General features: G+C 42.3%; 1 protein-coding gene across 9 annotated transcripts in view; it reads left to right on the top strand.

The window, feature by feature from the left end:
• Positions 1 to 21,123, top strand: part of PHKB (phosphorylase kinase regulatory subunit beta) — a 238,260-nt gene that overhangs the window by 44,971 nt on the left and 172,166 nt on the right. For 8 of the 9 annotated variants that reach the window (XM_006121183.5, XM_089781466.1, XM_006121180.5 and 5 more), the window contains 2 exons: positions 695 to 833; positions 11,765 to 11,864. In XM_006121183.5, the coding sequence (XP_006121245.1) occupies positions 695 to 833; positions 11,765 to 11,864 (239 nt within the window). Of the gene's footprint in view, positions 1 to 694; positions 834 to 7,418; positions 7,561 to 11,764; positions 11,865 to 21,123 lie in introns of those variants that run through there. The other variant, XM_075940202.1, reaches the window with a different exon arrangement.

The following is a 21,123-nucleotide window of genomic DNA, read 5'->3' as shown; positions in this document are numbered from 1 at the left end:
TCTTCCTGGATAGTAGTTACTGAGCACTCTTACCTTGGAAAGAATTCAGAAAGTGATCTCATCACCACTTGCACTCACTTTTTAGAGTGTTCTTTCAGTGCTTTCCTGATACATATGAACTAAGTTCATCAGGTTGCAAGTGAGAGAGAAATATGGAAAAAATGAAGCATTTGTGATAAGAATAAAAGGAGTAACTATAGCCACGAGCAAATTGCTTATACAATCCATTATAGTTTCCACTGGACAAAAGGGATTTTTTTTCAACTCTGTCTGTCCCTGAAATCTCTTGGGCACAAATCAAAACACTGTAAACTTTTTATTTAAATGATTTTAAAAATTGTTGTGGGCATGCAAGCAAATGCAAACTATTAAAGTGGCCTTGAATTCAGATCCGTCTCATATAAATAGGCTGTGATATAGCCATAAGCTATTTTTTAATCATAAAAGCTGCCATGAATACACATTTGTCGGAATGTTAGTGATAGGGGAGTTTGGTAAAAGCCATGATGTGTATGCGTGTAGAAAAATTGCCTTTTTTTAATCTTTGAATTTTTCGTGCTTGTTTTTATTTCCATTGTGTGGTTCTCTGTTATAGATCAGGATCACAAGATATACAACCTCTCCTTCCACCTGATAAGCTTTATTTGGGTTTAGAGGAAACTGAAATCTTAAAAAGATGTATTTTTCTTTGCAGTCAAGTCAACGGTGTTACTCTATCAAAGTCCAACTACTGGTCTCTTTCCCACAAAAACGTTTGGTGACAACCAGAAAGCAAAGGTGCAAGACAGTCTTTACTGTGCTGCATGTGCTTGGGCATTAGCACTTGCATACAGGTAAATTGTTTTTCTGCTGATTTGTAAAGCCTTTTAATAATTATTCAATATTTGGATTTTAAGGTGTTGAATACCATAAATACATCTAAATGAGAGAGATCCTTTATCAAAAAGTGTTTTGTAATTCCATGGAAATGGACCAATGTATAAGAATCATGGTATAAATGTGCATATTTTGATTTCAATAAGAGTATTGCTTGACTTTCATCAGTTAGAAAATTTTTCTTTTAAATACAGCTCTTTTTAAAATATTTTGTCTTGTTAAGCATCTTTTTAAATTTTCACTGTCATGGATGTTCTGAGGCAGTATGATTAAGACCTATTGTCAAAAAATTTTATGGTAGGAAGCAGTATTCAAAGAAATACTACTCCCTGACTAACTGTAAAATCTGATAAAGCTAGCTAGAGGCTTGAGAGTAGTTGCCAGTGGGAGCAATTCAATTGAGTCCTACCAAACAAACTGAGATTTGAAAATGAAAGAGAATGATTTTTGATGGGAAAGAGGCCAAAAAGTATCATAGCAATCCAACCATAAATCATCAGTTCCGTAAAGGAGAGAGTATAACTGTGTCTTCCCTGTCCCAAATTTGGGCTTTTTTATAAGGTTGGGCCTCCCAAAACTGGAACTCTCTGGTCCGTTAACATCTGTGGTCTATGGCAGAACCTTGGCTGTTCCTGGACCAGGGAGTCCTAGCTGGAAACCCCAGTGGCAGGGCTGGGGTTGAGACCAGGGCTCTAGTAGCGCATCCAGAGCCGTGGCAGGCCAGGTAGCGGGGTTGACGATGTGACAGCTCTGGTGGCTGAATTGGGGTCAGGGACACAGCAGCCTGGGCTGCTGGGGTTAGGGATGTTAAATTGCAGTTAATCATCTCATCGAGTAGTTGATAGAATTTCCATCAACTATTTGGTTAGTCGATAAGGTGGGAGTGCTTGCTACTCCGCTGTGGCTCTGCAATATAAATATAGTAGGAGCTGGGGGTACAGCAGGAGCCTGGCAGGCTCTTACTACATTTATAATGCAGAGCCACAGCATTCTGGGAATGGGAGGTGAAGGTAGAACTGCAGCATCCCAGAGCTAGCCTCTGCCCCACCTCACCACGAAGACACTGCTGGGGAAAACTGGCTTTCAAGCTGGCTCCCCCCAGCACCAGCTCCTGCTTCCTACACTTCCTTGCATCCCTAATTGAGGCCACAGCAGCATGGAAGCCTGGCTGGGTTGGCGGGGGAGGAGGCGGGCTGGTAGCTGGGGACCTCCCCAGTCCAACAAATTCCCTCATTAGGAATTGGTCCGGTCCCGAGGGTGGTGGATCAGAGAGCAGTAAATTTATTCTTATCAGCAAATAAGTCTGAATACTTTTGGGGATTACATCTGTATATTTGCTGAGTAAAAAGGCTACATTTTAAAAATATCGTCCACTCCCACACTGTATATCAGGGGTATGGGGCAAGGGAAACCTCTACTATATGTGGCAGTGTCTTAGTACAGTTAATAGATCATCATCACAGCAGCATGTCTTCCAAGGCTTCAGAATGTGACAAAGGATACACTCAGCACATATTTCTTTGGAGACCAGCAGTCAGAAATAGATTTCAGCATAGACTTCCAAATAGACTTGCTTGCAACAGTAAATTGAAGATATGCTGTTTTGCTCCTGAGACCGTCACTGACTTCTGGGGGATGTCTTTCATCTTCATTGGTCATTGGATCTACTGTACGTATTCCCACTGACTCCTCTAATAGCCAAAGTTTTACCCAAAATTTTAAAAGACAAACCTAGAGTTCTCCTGATAGTTCTAACCTAGCATACACAAATATGCTTTTCTTATCTAATACTGCTGGTCATGTGCTCAGTTATCACACTTTTCATGATCACTGATTTTCATCTCATCTCCCAGGAAGACCCTTCACTCCAACCTCCGAATGTTCATCTTAAAGCATATGTGGTCAATGCTCATAGGATTAGAAACAACTTGGTCAGAGGCAGTAAAAAGAATGTGATTGCACATCAGACTTACTACACTTGCTATGAAAAGTTGACAATATTTGTCTGTTGGTGTGACTTTAAACCTATTCCATCAATAACATCTTTGTTGCCAGAAATACTCAACTATATACCAGTGGTAACAAAGCTTGGGGCTATTGCCGATCTCCATTAGAGTTCAACTGGCAGCCATCATGGCTTTCCATTCTGCAGTAGAAGCTTATTCTGTTTTTGCACACCCTGTGACAGTGAAGTTCCTCAACAGGCTTGAAAATCTCTTTCCATCAGTCAGGTGTTCTGCTTCACTTTGAAGCCTCAGGCTGGTTCTTAAATGCCACCCATGACCACAATATAAACCACTGACTACCAGCTCACTTTTCCATGCAGTGAAAACTGCATTCCTGATAGCTATCTGTCAAGGTTGTTCCCCACGCTAGTACTTTGAGTGCAAAAGGTGTGGGCGTGCCAGATACCCTTTAAAATAACTCTGTCACTTATGGCTTCTGATAAGAACTCTGATAAGAACTCACTTACGGCAGTCTGGATGCTCTCTTTCAAAAAGGCCTGGTTTGCATTCAAGAGCGCCTTGTTTCGAAAGAGCTTTTTCGAAAGAAGACTTTCTTCCTCATAAAATGAGGTTTACCGCTGTGGGAAAAAACACCATGTTCTTTTGACTTAATTTTGAAAAAACGTGGTGGCAGTCGAGACACAAGTGAAGTTTTTTTTTAAAAAAGGTCATTTTTCAAAAAAACCCTGTAGTCTAGACATAGACCTAGAGTGGATCATCTGTAAGGACACTAGTAGAAAAGGAAGAAATGTTTACTCACCCTGCACAATAACTCTAATTCTTCGAGATGTTTGTCTGTATGGGTGCTTCACAACACATCTCCCTTCCTCTGTGCTCTTGCGTTCTCTGATATATGGCTTGAGGATAAAGAAGAAACTGAAGGCAGTTCACCTATGCAGTGCTGTATAACTGGACAGGGCCGAAGATCAAAATCCTCCAATCAAAGTTCAGGGGTTGCGAGGACACCAAGAATGGAGCACCCATACGAACATGTTTCAAAGAATTTTGTTTACTGCAAAGGGTAAGTAACCATTTCTTCAAAATGAAGCCAAGTTTGGACAATTAGTTATTCCATCATTGAGACTCTGAATCATCCCTGTCCAGATGGAATTATTTCTGAGTGACCTGAAGTAGAATGGACATGTGCAATCATGCAAAGAAAAAGAAGTCACAGAAGACCTGCCAATGGGGGTAGCAAAAGTGGCAACTTCCCCGAGGTCCAAAGGGGCCCAGAATTCCTGACCACCACTATTGTGGCAGTGGCAGTGGCCACTCCGGACGGTGATGAGGAAGGAGCGCACTCTGGGTAGTCCTTAGGGCTGGCTGCTCCAACACTTCTGCCCGAGACCCTGCCTCTGGCCTAGTGACCCAGCAAATCTGTTGGTTTGCCTGAGTCACAGAGCAGGTAGTAATTGTTTTTTTCATTACTTGACATTGTTTTAGTCTACACTTTTCCTAGTCCAACAGCATTTAAATGCTGTATCTTCCTTGTTCTATGTTGACACAACTCTTCTGCCTTGTGTTTTTATTGATTTCTGGAAGAGAAGAATAAGTCTCTAAATATGACTGAACACTGTTTAAAGCCAGTTTAAAAACCAGCTCCCCTTGTGGACCAACTGCCTATTGCCCTGTGCTGCTGCCTCTCATAAAGCCTCTGTCCAGAGGTGGGGCTGAGCTCCTGAACCTGGTTCAAATCAGAACTGAGCTGGGCTGCTTGCCCGCATGGCTCTAATAAACTTTAAATGCAGAACCACAGTGGTGGTAGGTCCTGGACCCAGCACAAGCCAGGACTGAGCCAGGCTGCTAGCTAGCCTGCTAAAAAATTTACTGGTAGGGTGGGAGGGAAGGATGGATGTAATCTACACTATTAACCTATAAGCTTTTGCTTATCAGTTAATTGATTACAGTATTATATTCCTGCCTCTGGTCTGGGTTTGCCAGCACATCGTATATTAGCTGGCCAGAGGTCAGGCCAATGAAATTAAGATCTGTTAAGTTGATACACTTGCCTGTAAACCAATGAAGAGGTAGAAAAACAGTCTCTTCTTTTCAGGTGAGAATTTCTATAGTTTAAAAATACTGCACTGATCTGCCCTATGAACTCATTGGAAGGGAAGGTTTGTCTGACAAAATTTTCAGAAGTTATATTTGCCAATTTTTCCATGCAACAAAAATAAAAGGAATCGCTTTAGGAACCACTTTGGCTTAATTTTGTTCTAACAAGTTTACACTGACATAAAACATGCCATAATAGCAGCCTTCTTAGTGTGTGTAAAGTTAGCCCTATCTTCACCACTCCTTGCTCCCTCTTTTGGTATTTAATATAGGATGATTGTTCCTAATAGTTCATTTACAATTATTGCAGAGCTATTATATTAATTTTACCACCCAATTACAGAGAGGGACTACTGAACTGGAATTGGTTCACAATTTTGACACTGTCAACCTGGGCTTGAATAAAGATATTAACCGGTTAACTCATTACAAAGGCAGTTTCCTCTGCCTTTGACATTTGGCATTTTCACATGAAAAGCTATGAATGTGACACATCCAAGCCTACTTAATTAGCTTCATTAATACACGTCCTACAATTGTCAGATAATTGCTTTTGCTGTTATATATGCCTCAGATTCTGTTATTTCCACTCCAGCTCATCTGACGAAGTGGGTTTTACCCACAAATGCTCATGATCCTATATATTTGTTAGTTTCTAAAGTGCCACAGGACTACTCGTTGCTATTGCATTATTGTTATTTCCAATTTATGGGCTGAAATGGGTAGAGTGTATTTGTTGCTGAGTAGTTGCTAGAATAAGTCAAAACTGGAAATGTTATGCTTTCATTTAGATTGTTTTGAAACTTACGTTAAAATTTTGAAAAAATAGAATTACTTAAAACCAGAAGTTTTAATTGGGGATTAAGGCACTTAAAATATGTTCAAATTCTAATTTCCCAGAAATGGAAAGGATAGTTTAATTAGGTAATTCCACATATAGGTAAAAGTGTAGTTCAGCCAAAGGCAAAATACCTGGTGAGAGAATATTACCAGGAGGATGTTATGGGCTGCAAAATACATCTTCGGACACCAGCAAACCTTTGTTTTCGGGTGTTTGCAAGGGTATCTGGTGATTGGGATTAAGGCATATGACATCTGGAACTCTTTAATTTTCTTTAATCGGTTGTAATTTTTTCTCTAAAAGTATTCACTGTTGTGGCATGTTCATCTCCCTGTTTTCAACTGATAACAGATGGTTAAGAGTCAATCAAATTTATAAAGTTGAGAACAGAGCAGAGAGATGAGGTTCTTTGGATAAGGATTAGTTACTGTTGTGCTGTTTACATAACCTAAGAGCACATTGTTTAAGAAGAAAATCACTTGTAGCATTGAGTGATTTATATTATCTTGTAGTCTTGTTGAGTGTTGCCTAATCACTGAAAAAGCTGTGATTTACTTCATTGTAATTTTGACCATGACTGTGTCCTGCGATAAGAAAAGTTTAAGAACACAAACTGAAAGAATTATGATGTCCCAATTAATAAGTCTGGAAACACCAGTTTAGGTTTAGTGACTGTTAATAGTAACTGTATTGTCATAGGTTGAACCTCTCTATTCTGGCACCCTTGTGACCCAGGTTGTTAGAAGACATGTAGGGGTAAATTAGACCTACATAACAGCACAGAACACCGAGAGCCAGGAGTGGTGGCTATAAATAAACTTTATGGGACCATGGGAAACTTGGACATACCTGTGAATAGTAATAGAGATGTAGCCGTGTTAGTCTGGTCTTGCTGAAACAGAAGACAGGACTATGCAGCACTTTAAAGACTAACAAGATGGCTTGTTAGTCTTTAAAGTGCTGCATAGTCCTGTCTTTTGTTTCACTATGAGTAGTGGACATCTGATTAACTAAAAGCTTGTCAGACAATAGATGTTTCCACACCAGAGAGTTCTGGACTGAAGTGGTTCAACCTGTAGTTCTTCTTAAATTGGCATATAAATCCTGCAGACTCAGTAAAAGAACTTTATAAATAAATTAGCTATACAGAAATATCTACGTTTGATGCATCTTTTGTCAGTCCTTTCATCTGACTTCTTGCAATGAGGATTTGGGCTGAATACTTTTCTAAAATTCCAGTTCTCTAACTTTTATAAGTATAGCTTCATTTCTAAATTTCTGTTTTTGGAACTAAAGTAATCGCTTACTGAAACTTGAAAAGACATTCAGTTTTTGAAATATTTCAGGCATTGAAAACCTAGAATAGCCCCAAAACCTGGGAAAATCATCATAATTAAACATTTAAAAACGTTTTTCATTCCCATAAGATTATGTAAGCAGCTTTTTAATTTTCACTTAACAGGAACATTAGAACTATCTTATGAGCTCCCTGTTACACTAACCTATATAGAGGTTACAACATCGATTACTGTAACATGTTTGCTACTATTGTATAAATAGTAATTTCAAAATATTGTGAATTGGTAGGGAGAAGAATGGATACAGGTACCCTCTAAATTGCAACTTCTCTTCATATAGACGTCTCTACTGAATTACAAAAGGATGAGATAAAAATAGTAACAAAAATAATTCAGAAGAGAATGTTTTCTCAAGTTTCAGTCAGGGGAGTCTTCATTTGAGGTTATTGGGCTTTCTTGTCCACCCTTTGCCACTTAGTGAAAGGTAAGTTTGGCATCCCATTTTATTTAGAATTTTTGAGGTGTTCATCTGATAGCGATAATTTAATGTTGAGTCCCAGGATTGGGTAGCAAGAGGCTATAATCAATGCCTGTATGAACTCCTCTCCAAATTTTACCCAAATCTTAGTCTTCTGTTGCTCATATCCTTCCTTCCCAATCCTAAATTGTTTGAATAGCAGCCAAGGTAAGTGAGCAATATTTAACTGTAGTTAATTTATAATATGATATGAAGGATTGTGGGAGTCGTTGCTTCTCCATGTTTAGTATTCTGTACAGTACTAAGCAAGATGGTGCTAGTTGAAAAATAATGTATTTGTGAGATGGGAAGAATGACATGAGGATAATGAAAAATTTACTCTCTCCTAACAGCCAGCATCACATAAAAAGAAGATAATCATTTTTGTCAGCACAATTCTATTATATTTTCAGTTGGAGAGCTAATTATAATTCATTATAATACAGGGAATTTTTGTTCCAGTGCAGATGATCTAGTAGGTGGATAAAAATACGGGTTAGATTTTTATCCTTCCTTAATCTATGTAATTTATTGGTCAAAATCGTACATCTCTATCTCTATGGCTTTACTTGAAAGATTTAAATTTGTTTGACACCTCAAAACTGCTATTTTGGTCTTTTGTAATAGTTCATGTTACAGGCATACTTTTACATATACTATTTTTTATGACGACTCCCTAATTACTCATGGTGCTTGCAAATAAAAATTCAATATTCTTGACCAGCGTAGCATTACTCCAGGATTTGATTTTAATTAGCAGCTGAAATGGCTGCATGTAAAAATTGTGAAGTGTAATTTCAGTCTTACGTTTTAAACATATTATGAAAGCTAGCAATAAAGGTAGTAATTAAGAGCATTAAAAATACTAAAAGAGTGTCATCATGTTCTTCCTATTATCCAGTTGTATTGAAGGAGTACCTTACATCTTCCTTTTTATTTAATCTTTTAATCCCCTTGCAAATGAAGCAGGAATATTTGGAAGGATGGAAGAAACAGATATTGTAAAGGAAAGGAAGGATTGACACAGTAGTGATGAATACTTCTCGTTTACAGTAGCTATCAGACAAACAAAGCGGGGTGGTGAGAAAAGAAGTGACACAGATCTTGCTATAGTGATTTAAAGTCTTTGCTTGCTGATATCTGAACACGTAGGCTACGTCTACATTGGCAAGATTTTGCGCAATGAGTACTTGTGCAAGAACACTGATGTTCTAATGTATAAAATTAGTGCTTCTTGTGCAAATACTCTGATGCTCACGCTCAGGGATAAAACCTCTTGCACAACTGTTCTTGCACAAGAGGCCAGTGTAGACTGGCAACATCAATTTCTTGCGCAAGAAAGCCTGATGTTTAAAATGGCCATCAGAGCTTTCTTGCGCAAGAGAGCATCTACACTGGCACATCTTTTGCGCAAAGGCACATGCCGGTGTAGATGCTCTCTTACTCAAATACTCTAATGCAAAAACTCTTGTGTTAAAGAGTATTTGTGCAAAATCTTGCCTATGTAGACGTAGCCATACAGTATGATACTTGGGATTGTTTTTTGTACTGTGTGAGAAGGAGAGGTAACAAAAATATTAGTGATAAAGTGGTGTTCTATTAGTAAAATTTTATTTCTTCTGTCAGAACAGAGTTCTGGCCCTTTAATTGCATAACCAGTTTAGTGTGGGCATTCTTTGCTCTCAAGAGTCCCAGGGCTGTGACAAAATAGGTGTGATAAGTCAGAACTGAGTCTCTGTATGGGGAAGATGGCACAGTTCTTGCATTAATGTTACTGCCCTGGGTTCTCCGAAAAGCTGCTGTTCACTTAGGTTTCTTTAGAACATTTTTAGGAAAAATAAAAACTTTTGTAGTGTAACCCCCCCCCCCCCCCAAGGAACATGAGTTAAACTCAGTAGCACTTGTCACTCACCTGCTTACTGTGTTATACAAGATGAACCTCCCAAATCTGGGCCTCTCTGGTCCGGCAATATCCGTAGTCCAGCATGGATATTGATAGACCAAAGAGCCCCAGGAGCGGGAGCCAGCCAAGAGAACATGGAGTTTACTGAGTCTTGGGTGGGCCAACAGCAGCTAGGCAGGGGAACCCTGGCTTCAGCAGGGCTAGGAGCCATCCATGAGCTTCCCCGCTGTCGGGGAACCCCAGTGTAAGTGAGGACAGGCAGCCAGAGAGCCCCTGGCAGCGGGTCCGGCAGTGGCCAGGGAACCCTGGGAAATCCTCAGCGGCAGCAGGACCAAGCCACAGCAGTGGGGCCGGTAGCAGCCCGGGGTTGGGAAACCCTGATGAACTACCAGAGGTAGCGGAGCTGGTGGTGGCTCTGGCTGGGGAATCCCTGGGATTTCCCAACACAGCTGGCGGGCAGCAGGGTGGGAGTCTCACCAGGCTAGCTTTAGCAGGGCAGTGGCAGGGCAGAGAGCTGAAACCTTGGGAGCCCTATGGAGAGGAGCTGTCAGCAGATCAGCCAGCAAGGGAGCCTTGACCTTCCATAATCCGGGATGGCTCAGGTCCGAGGGTGTCAGACCTGGGAGGTCCAACCTGTGCTTAGTTTTTAGATAAAAGTCTGTTGCAAACTACACAGTGAACATGTATTCTGTGTTTATTTTTGTGGTCTTATTCTTGAGGGAGCTTGCCTTTTCCTCACTTGAGTTTTGTAAATTAAGGCTTGTATTTCACTTTTGGTACATGTATTTGGGTATGTCTACACTACCCCGCTAGTTCAAACTAGTGGGGTAATGTAGGCATACCGCACTTGCAAATGAAGCCCGGGATTTGAATTTCCCGGGCTTCATTTGCCTAAGCGGGGAGCCGCCATTTTTAAAACCCCGCTGGTTCGAACCCCGTGCAGCGCGGCTACACGGGGCTCGAACTAGGTAGTTCGGACTAGGCTTCCTATTCCGAACTACCGGTACTACCGGTGTACCGGTAGTTCGGAATAGGAAGCCTAGTCCGAACTACCTAGTTCGAGCCCCGTGTAGCCGCGCTGCACGGGGTTCGAACCAGCGGGGTTTTAAAAATGGCGGCTCCCCGCTTAGGCAAATGAAGCCCGGGAAATTCAAATCCCGGGCTTCATTTGCAAGTGCGGTATGCCTACATTACCCTCCTAGATCAACTAGGAGGGTAGTGTAGACATACCCTTTGTATGTAGGCAGCAGTACTATTTAAAAAGCCTCCAAATGCTATGTTTTCAATCCATGACTTGAATATTAAAGACACTCCAGTGTTTATTGATTATCACTATGGTAAGCAGAATTACAGCTCACCTGCCTAGTACATGCTTCTCTACAATACACTGCTACCGTTGTGACTCATTCCCCATGGCAATACTCTCTCATTTGCAAACAGTGCAATAATCTTTAAACTTGCCACAATTAATTAGTGATAACTATGCTTAGCTAATTAATCAAATATGTAAATACTTACAGATGTACTGCATGCCATATTTGTAGTAGAGCCCCATTATTTGTGGTGCTCTATAAAATATTGGAAAATACTCCCCTTGATTGAAAAAGCTAAAACATTAGAAAGAGAGCGGGGAAAGTGTTATGATGTATCAGCAAAATGGTTAAAGTAATGCATGCAAATAAATAAAATTTTAATTTAAAACATTTGTTACGTATGAATTTTTGTAATATATTAAAATAATTGTTTAAACCATTTGAATTCATAGCATACCCATGTTAAGAGAGAGGTTTCTTAACATACGTAGCATCTGGTTGGCATATCATTGTAATGCACTATTATAACTTTTCAGAATATAACATGTAACCGATTATATCAGTGATAAGAATTTTGTAAAATTTAAAAATTAAGTTGCTGAATTTAAAGACATTCCAGTTAGTTTAAAGAGAGCATATATTTTCCTCTTGTAAACAGCTGGGAAATTTTTCCTTTTGTTTTGTTTTATTCTGTTTTGAAAGAAGGAGAAAAAATCCTACACTGAGAAATTTGCAGGCAAATTTGTAGCTCACAATTCTTGGCATTATGGAATAGCATAAACTGAAAAATGTGGATTGAATCATGGAAAGACTGACAGGGTTCTATGTATACTAACAGTAATGGGTGTTGCTGTAACAGTGTTTAAGTATGTAGTTAAATAATTATCAAAAGTACTACTGACCTTCTATTTTAATGCATTTCCAGTTAATTTCATGGGTTCTCTCTCTCACCCAGGCGCATTGATGATGATAAGGGAAGGACACATGAGTTGGAGCATTCTGCCATAAAATGTATGCGAGGAATTCTCTACTGCTATATGCGCCAAGCGGATAAGGTAAAAATACTGCTGTGTGGACACAAGCAGTCACTTAACTTTAAAGCAGTAATTTAACTAGGAGCTGTAACATCTCCTGTAGATAAATACAGATAAAATTTAAAAGGGCAACATAATAATGGGATGCAATCCAGCTAAGGATGGACTACTCCCATTTTCTAGGCCTAGCCATGTGCAATTTAAGAAGAATTTCATCCTGTATATAAATGGTGGACTGTACTTCAAAATTGCCTTTTTAAAATTACTATTAAAATTTGAACACATGATTGGCAGCCCTCTATCTGAAACATTAGTGATACAGTCGGTATAGTAGTCCTAATAAATACACTCCAAGCAAGCTTCTGGCAGTCTTTGTTACTGATTTAATCAGTCATAACAATGAGTAATGTTTCTGGGATTTGTTGCTGGATGTTCAGAACATCAGCAGCTCCCTTTGGAATCAGTGGGAATGGTGAGTGCTTAGAATGTTTCAAAATCAGGCCATTAACGTAATGATTTTTCTATGGAAGGTTGTGGGATTATGGGAGCTCCTTCCCTTCCTGACCTCAGAAATCTAGAGAAAAGAATCTTTCAACACTAGGTGAATTTCATGTTTTAAGAGCAAGGTATCTCTGTTTTTGAAGAGATGCTAGAACTTTTTTGGTCAGCTATCCAACAGATCATTGAGTATACTGGTCATCACTTCTCTACCTTTTTATGGCTTAATTTTACATTGTAAGAAGTAGGTACTTGTCGGGGGGCTCGCCGCTGTCTTGGGGTTGCCACCCCCATCCGGGGCCTAGTTCAGCCCGTCTGGGCCTAGCCCTCAAAGTACAATGCCCCTCTCTTAGGGGAAATACAGCCCACTGGCCTAGTTCCAAAGTACAATGCCCCTCTCTTAGGGGAAATGCGGCCTCCCGGCCTAGTCCACAGTTTGCAGGCCCAGAGGTCTAGTCCACAGTTCAGTGTCTGTTACTCCGGTCCCCACTTGCCAGGGTCTCGGGCAGCAGGAGTAGGGGGGCCCGGGCCCTCCCTCTCCACCAGGCCCCGACCCAGGGCCCTAGTAGTGGCGGGTGGTTCCCACCACTGGCTCGGCGGGGGCTCCTCCCCGCAACGCCCCAAGCCCTCAGGGGCTTCTACAGCTCCCTGCCCTGGGTCGCTTCCTACCCCCTGCTCTCGGCCTGCCGCGGTCCCACCTGTTGGCGTCGGTCGACTGGCTGTAGTGGTACTCCCCCTGGCAGCCGCAGAGTTGGTGGAGTCCGGTCCGGTGCTCGGGTCACGGGGGGTCGGTCGGCGGCTCCGGCGTTGGGGCTGAGCCCAGCGGAGGCCCGGCAGCAGCACCCTCGGCAACTCCCTCTCTGGCCAGGGGTTGCTAGCTCCAGCTCGGGTCACAGTCTGCCCCTTCTGAGCAGGCCAGTAGCCTTTTGTACCTTGGCTCCCTTTGGAGCATGCCCGGTAGGGCTGCGTGGGTGGGGCCTTCTCCGACCCCGGCCCCAGGTGGTTTCCCTGGGCTTGAGTGCGGGGCGGGGCTGCCCCGTCACAGTACTAAAGGAAGACCATCAGTATACTCATTCCATGATCTTTCTGTTCTCAAACCCTAGATATTCTGGGATCATAATTGGCTTTTTCCCCTCTGTAATTAAGATTGCTAGAGAATATCTTGAAATTACAGAATTTTGTGTAATTACATTATTAGTGGTGAGGTTGGTCTCGGTGTGTCACCCTGTGTGCATATGTCTGAAGTAGGGGAAAAGTTAGCCAAGGAGAGTGGATGAGTTAAAGGGACTCTGTCAATTTGAAAATAACATTTTTCTGAAAATTTGTGCTTATTATTTTATTATTCCATGTAACCCGTACGATGAATATAACTGAAAAAGAATACAGAAGAAAGTTCTTTCTTTTCATTGTGTTTATTTTAACATCTAACAGTACTTAGTGCATAGTCAATTTCACTGTTTTGTTTGATGGTTAATTGTGCTTAACATCTTATACTCTAGAGTCTAGCATATAGTGACATCACTGATGTGTACTGCTTTGTGGGACACTACATTTTACTCTGTCTCTGAGATCTGCAGGAAGGTATAAATCAGTAATACAACAGAAGAGTTGTTGCTTTTTTCCATGTTTGGGATCAAAGGAATTATCTCTTTTCCTAGTTCCTGCATGGTGCTGGAAAGCAAAAGGAACTGAGATGCCACTTAGTGAGCTCTCTTTTTCAATATAGATCCTGTACAATGCCGAGGGAGCAATAGGAGCCTAAAAGTGAAGAGACCCTTTCACTCCTTAAATGCCTATTGAGATCCCAGGTAGCAACTGAAACCGGGGGTGGGGATACTCATTTTTTCTATCTTCAATTCTTGGTATAGGGCTGAGAAATGGGAGTTCTTCTTTGAGAGGCATTCCTGGGAGTGCTCCACATTAGGTGCTGAGCATCCCTCTGCCTCTGGATGGATTTTTGCCTAGCAGTGCATTAGAGGGCCACGCATGTGCAGTGTGCTGAGTGCGCGGGCTTCCCCTGGTACCTACGTGCATGCGTGCTTCCCCCCCTTTCAGTTCCTTTCTACTGTCCTTGGCTGCGGATGGAACTCTACAGTGCTCTCTCCTCTCCTCAGAATTAATTCGCTAGATTAGATAGTTAGTCATTAATAGTTAGTTCTCTGTTCTTATTGTTATGGTTAGTCAGGGTTAGTGTTAGTTTAAAAAAAAAAAAAAAAAGAGGCAGCAGCTCTGGTCTCGAACTGCCGCCAGAGCCATACGCTAGCATGAGCTCACCTGGCTTCAAACGCTGCATGCTCTGCAGTGACGTGATGCCTGCCTCTGACGGGAATGACAACTGCGTCAAATGCCTGGGGAACTCTCACTCACAGAGAGACTACCCCCACTGCGCCAAGATAAAAGCACGAACGCACAAAGATAAGGAGCTCAAACTCAAAATGCTCCACACAAATAATGGCAAGCGACATGCCACTGACTCGAGCTCTGGGCAGAGTAATATATATAACAAAGATAAGCTTAAGCCCTTTAAGAGAAGGGCAAGCTCGTTGTCTCAGCAACCCATAAGGAGGCACTCAGAGGGGGAAAAAAGTCAGACCACTCAGATAAGAACCATCTGAGTACGTTACTTCAGGCGAACAGCATAATAAGCCAAGGAGCGCTGCAAATGCTGCCCTCAAAAGGGCAACAGGCCACTCCGTGCCTGCCTCAGATACCCTGGTATCGCTGACCATTACGGCAGTTCCACCAGTACCTCAGACTCTCACGACGGCACCCAGAGAAGGGATAGAACAGCCATTCAGTACTGCTCCTCCCCCTCCCCCTCGATTGCTGGGGGTGACATCTGTCCCTCTCAGCTCTGTGGAAACAGTGGGCTCCTCTCAGCTAGCGCAGCCGCCTGCACCACACACTCCCCTCGTTACCTACAGGGAGAACAAAGATTTACAGATTGCCTCAACGCTTCACTCCCCTATTTTGAGCGAATAGAGGTGCCTTCATTCGCTACTCTCCGATTAATTAGATCCACCCTTCCCCCTCTCAGAAGAAGAGGGAGAGGAATTGGCTGCCTTCTCACTTCATCTGTCCCCTTACTCAGAAGGGTCAGCAATGTTTCTCAGTCAGATGCAGCCAGATCTCCTCGGAGCGCAAATGACTCACTGGGCTCCTTATCTGTGGATACTCCGGGCCATGGCATACCCCCCACAGTGGCAAATGTGGAATCAATTCCCACAACAACACACAAAGAGATCGTTTAAAACCAAACATATCAACAAGCCTCCTTCACTCTCGACCGAATCTCCTCACAGAAACATTCGGGAGCATGTGAATGAGAACCAATATTCCCCAATGTCAACGGCAGAATCTTGATCTAAACAAGATCACTATCTGACACTGAAGAGGCAATTCTACCTCCATATTCTAACACCTCAGAGGACATCTCCTCCTTCCAAGATCTCTTTAAAAGAGTTGCACAAGATTTAAATATTCCCATAGAGGAAGTACAGGATACTCCCCATGAGCTTATTAACATCCTGCAAGCGAGTGCATCTTCAAATATCGCTCTTCCTATCATCCCAGCCATTCTACAACTCACAAAAACTTAATGTAAAACACCTGCCTCGATTTCCCCCCCACAAGTAAAAAGGTGGATCAAAAGTACTATGTGCTTCCTAGGGGATCTGAATTTCTCTTTATACATCCTCCTCCACGCTCCCTGGTGGCGGATGCTGCACAACAAAGAAATAAGCAGCAAAATCGCTCAACCCCATCAGACAAAGAGAATAAAAGAGTAGACTCATTTGGCAAAAAGGTGTCTGCCTCAGCCACGCTCTAGTTGAGGGTAGCAAATTATTCAGTGCTGCTCAGTAAATATGACTACAAAAATTACATGAGACTGAACACGTTTATTGAGAATCTCCCTGAAAGCAAAAAATCACATTTCAAAGCAATTGTCTCTGAGGGACAGACAATTTCTCGTATAGCGCTGCAAGCTGCTCTTGATGCAGCATACACAGCCACAAGAGCTACAGCCACAGTGGCTACAGCCGCTGTGAGGCGAGCCTCTTGAAATAACTCCTCGGCTTTTCTTCAACAACTCCAACCAGCAGGAGAAGACTTTCCCTTTGAAGGGGAAAACCTCTTCTCCATGAAGACTAATGAAGTTTTTCAATCCATGAAAAATTCCAGAGCGATTCTCCGATTTCTAGGAATCCAAACACCTGCAACAAGAACCAGACAATATAGGTACCAACCATATCACAGACCAATGCGCCCGCAACCCCTATATCAATATCACAGACGAGAACACACCTTTACCAGCAGGGGGGTCGAAACAGGCAACAGAGGGTGACAGTCGCAGGTCCAACCGTCCACCTCAATCGAATAAGCAAATTTGAAATTACAGTCAAGAGACCGAAAACCAGATCACCCACCTCAGAACTTCAGAATCTTTCTAAACTATTTCAATCTCGTCTGTTCCCATTCCTACGCCAATGGAAATTAATTACCTCAGATAAAATGGATTTTGCAAACCATCTCATTAGAGTACACCATCCCCTTTTTCTCCCTTCCCCCCTTCCTACTCGCCTACCTCATCCCTCTTCAGGGACCCATCTCACGAGGTCATATTAGAACAGGAGGTAGACCACCTGCTAGAATTAGGAGCCATAGAGTCTGTTCCACGGCAATTTCACAGAACAGGATTTTATTCCCATTATTTTCTCATAGAAAAGATGACTGGCAGTTGGAGACCTATTCTAGATCTCAGATCCCTGAACAGATACATAAAAAAACACCATTATCCCAGCTCTAGAGACTGGCAACTGGTTTTCCCCTCTCGACTTACAGGATGCGTACCTCCACATATCTATTAGACCCTCTCAGACTTTTCTCCGTTTTACTTAAGGTCCATACCATTTTGAGTATACGGTTCTGCCCTTCAGACTCTCCACAGCTCCGAGAGTATTTTCCAAGATGTTAGCAGCAGTCACCGCCCATCTCAGGAGACAAGGGGTCACCATATACCCCTGCCTGGATGACTGCCTAATCAAAGCAAGGTCCAGACATGAGTGCCACCATCACACTCACATGGTCCTAAGCTGCTTTCATTCTCTCAGACTCCTGGTAAACCAACTCAAATCAATGCTTACACCCTCACAATCCATCCAATTTATTGGGACCAACCTCAACTTTGTCAGAGCCTGAGCATCCCTCCCTGCCGACAGATTCACTCGCATTAGTTACCTGGCACAGTCTCTCCAAGACATGCCGACAGTCACCGTGCTCGACTGCCTGCAACTTCTGGGACATATGGCCTATATTCCTTAAACTGAGTTTTTTCAAAGCAGTCATGTAAATTTCTTCTTCCTCCTCCTGCTATTCTCATTTTTCCTTCACAGCTTTAATCTGTACTCTAGATTTCTAAGCCTATTTGTCATCTTCTCTACTTTTTCCTTTATTTCCTTCTGTTTTTCTTTCTGTTTCTTCTCTTGATTCTTAGTGTAGATCAGATCAGCAGATGTGCAGCCATTCTAATAAAGATACACTAATCAATATAGCTCCACTGAAGCCAAATTACACTAGCTGAGCCTCTGGCCCATAGTTTATATCCATGCACTCAAATAGCATTTTTAGAATCTTTTTCTATATTCTATTTCTAGAATTTTTTTCATAAAAGTTATGGGGGGGGAACGACTTGTTTTTTCTTTCCTTTGCCATCTCTTTAGGCCCTGCTTTCAGTTTCCTTTCTATCTTGTTCTATCTATCTTGTTCGTTCTATCTATCTTGTTCGTTCTATCTATCTTGTTCGTTCTATCTATCTATCTATCTATCTATCTATCTATCTATCTATCTATCTATCTATCTATCTATCTATCTATCTATCTATCTATCTATCTATCTATCTATCTATCTATCTATCTAGCTTTCTCCCTCCCTCCCTCTCTTCCTCCCTCAGTTTTACAGCTTTTTATGAATGCGCACCCCATGTCATCTTAACCACATCTTAACTACTAAAAAAATATTTGGTTTCTTTATTTTCAGAAAATAAAGTAGGCAAGTAGTATTCAGAGTGAAAGATAAGGCACATTGTGATCTGGTTCCAAAGATGGATATCAGAAGTATAGATGCTTATGAAATTTTGGGGATCACCCAGGCCAGTAAGGATATCTGTCACCATCTGGTAACTTTGGATGACTTAATGCTGTGATCTGTGGCTCAGAATCCTGAAACTAGGAGCCAGCCCACAAATTTAATGGTCTCATTCTGCCTACAATTATCCTAGTTACTGTTTGCAAGTCGATCCCAACAGTTCTTCCAATCCTAAGTCTTCCCAAATCAATCCATATTGAGTTTTAAACTTTCAGACACTCAAACTTTTCCCCTCTGGTTCATCACTGCAAAGGTGTGAAAATAGCCCCCAATTATCAGTTCATTTTAGGGGACATACTCCACATAGTTTCACACCATAGTCCTAATTTGGATAAAAATAAAACTAATTTATTTGAAAAAATAAAATCACAGATTCAAAGATGAAACAATAAGGAGAAGCAAATATGTAAAGGTTACACAGAAAATAAAGATAAAGGTGCAACCTCTAGCTTTACATTTCTATATTAGATTAATATAGAAATGTATAGATTATATTAGATTAATTCCCTTTTCTAAATACAAGGTATCTGATATTTCTAAACTGTTTCCCAATGCACTCTATGTAATGAAGGGGGATCCAGTGTTTCATGGGCAGTTTCCCATTTAGAGTCTATCCCTCAATTTCTATATTTAAAAAACCTCAGACTCAAGCCTGCTTTTGAAAGGCTTTTTTCTTTCCTAGCGTGGACTTGTGGTTATTCAAAATGGGGTGGGGGGGTGGGTAGGAGAGGGATTTCCTGTAGCCTCATTGTCTTCCCATTAACTCTAATGGTACACCATTATTTTTTCCTGGTTAAGACACCAGATGGGTATTTGAATCTGGGTGTGTGTAAAGAACTGGCTTTGGAAGGTGCCTTCTCTGTAATTGATTCCTCACCGTGTTGTGACGTGATGCTGCTGGTGTATCAGCTACATTTACAGTTTTCTGCATATATACATTGATATCTATAACTTTGATGCACATCCTACAATTAGTCAAGTTCAGTACATTAAATGCATCTATAAAATACCTTATTTGACATACTATAAATCAGGGGTTCCCAAACTTTTTGACACAGGGACCAGTAAATCCATTCACGAGCTTTTGGAGGACCGGTACAGTCATATTAGCCAGTGTAAGCAAAGTTTTTGATATAGTCACCCACAATATTCTTGTCCGCAAGTTAAGGGAATATGGATTGGATAAATGGACTGTAAGATGAATAGAAAGCTGGCTAGATCAGGGTTTTCCAAACTTTACTTTAGTTGGAACCCATTTTTTTTTAGTACTGTTTTTTGCAGCCCAAAAATATAAACACATATAAAAAAGAATTTAAATTAAATAAATTTTCAGTGTTTTACCCGGCTGCATCCTCGATCCAGCCTGGGCCAGGGCTTAGGGGACCCAGCGCTGCATGGACACTCCAGGAGGCAGGAGCAGATTGAGGGTAGGGTATCTGGCTAGGAGGAAAGGTGCAAGGAGGGGTAGGGTTGCTAGGTGTCCAGTTTTGTACCAGATAGTCCGATATTTGAGGCTTCTGTCCGGGAAACAAATTGAGAAAATACCGGACATATAAAATGTCCAGTATTTTCTAATTAGGTACATTTTATTATTATCAGGTGTATCAGTCCTTATCTGCGATCTGGCTGTCTGGTAGATGTGCTCAGGCTGTGTGAGTTTGTCTACCTGCCAGGCAGTTTGCAACTGCTTGAGGGAGGGAATGCGGGGGCGGGGGGGACAAAATGGAATTCCCGGGGCTGGACTCACGTGTGTGCCCAGGTCTGCATGTGCCCAGGTCAGTCCCACTCCCCCCACCCTTCTCTTCCCGATCTCCTCAGTCCAGCCCTGCTGCCCCCATCCAGCCCTACTTCTAGCGGCCGGATCCCCCAGACCCCCACCGATCTCCCCTGGACAGCACCGCTCCCGTGATGACCCCCCCGTCCAGCCCTGCTTCCCCCGTCCAGCCCTGCTTCCCCCGTCCAGCCCTGCTTCCGGCAGCTGGTTCTCCCCTCCTCCTCCCTATCTCCCCTGTCCGCGGGATAGCCCCACTACCCCAACCCTGATTCCGCCCTCCCGCCAGCCCCGAGCTCCGTGGGACAGCCCTGCTGCCCCCAACCCTGCTTCCCAGTGGCCGGTTCCCCCTCTCTTCCCCCCGCCCACATCTCCTCCCAGCCCACCCCTCTCTGCTCCCCTCCCGGAAGCCACGCTGAGGCCCGGTATTTTTTTCCCATGGCCCGGTACCAGGCCGCGGCCCATAGTTTGGGAAATGCTGCTATAAATCATAATAATAGTGTATAAGATCAGTTGATTCAGTTGCTTATTTCGGAGGGATTCAACCCCCCCGTTCTCCCCTTTGGGTGTCTGAGCCCTGATTATCTTGGTACTGTTGCAGAAGGAGGAGTATAAACTTTGATTTTATGAGTATGTTCAAACCCATGAATTCAGAATGACTGTGATACGGTTCAGTATATTTTTCCATAGCTCACTACCTTTTTGAGTGCAATAAAGAGTCTTTAGTCCTGCAGTTGGTTTAGCTAATAGGTGCTGGGATGTACTTTTTTAAAAAAAAAGTCATGTAGACTTGAAGTAAAGATAAACCATATGCGTAGTATTCTGTATGATAATTAGACAAGTGTTTACACAGATCTATATTTTAGT

The sequence above is a fragment of the Pelodiscus sinensis genome, chromosome 12, assembly GCF_052426305.1.
Source record: "Pelodiscus sinensis isolate ZL-2025 chromosome 12, ASM5242630v1, whole genome shotgun sequence".
In the NCBI taxonomy this organism is placed as follows: domain Eukaryota; kingdom Metazoa; phylum Chordata; order Testudines; family Trionychidae; genus Pelodiscus; species Pelodiscus sinensis.
The sequence above is the reverse complement of the archived record's forward strand: the minus strand, read 5'-3'. Positions and strand labels throughout refer to the sequence as shown.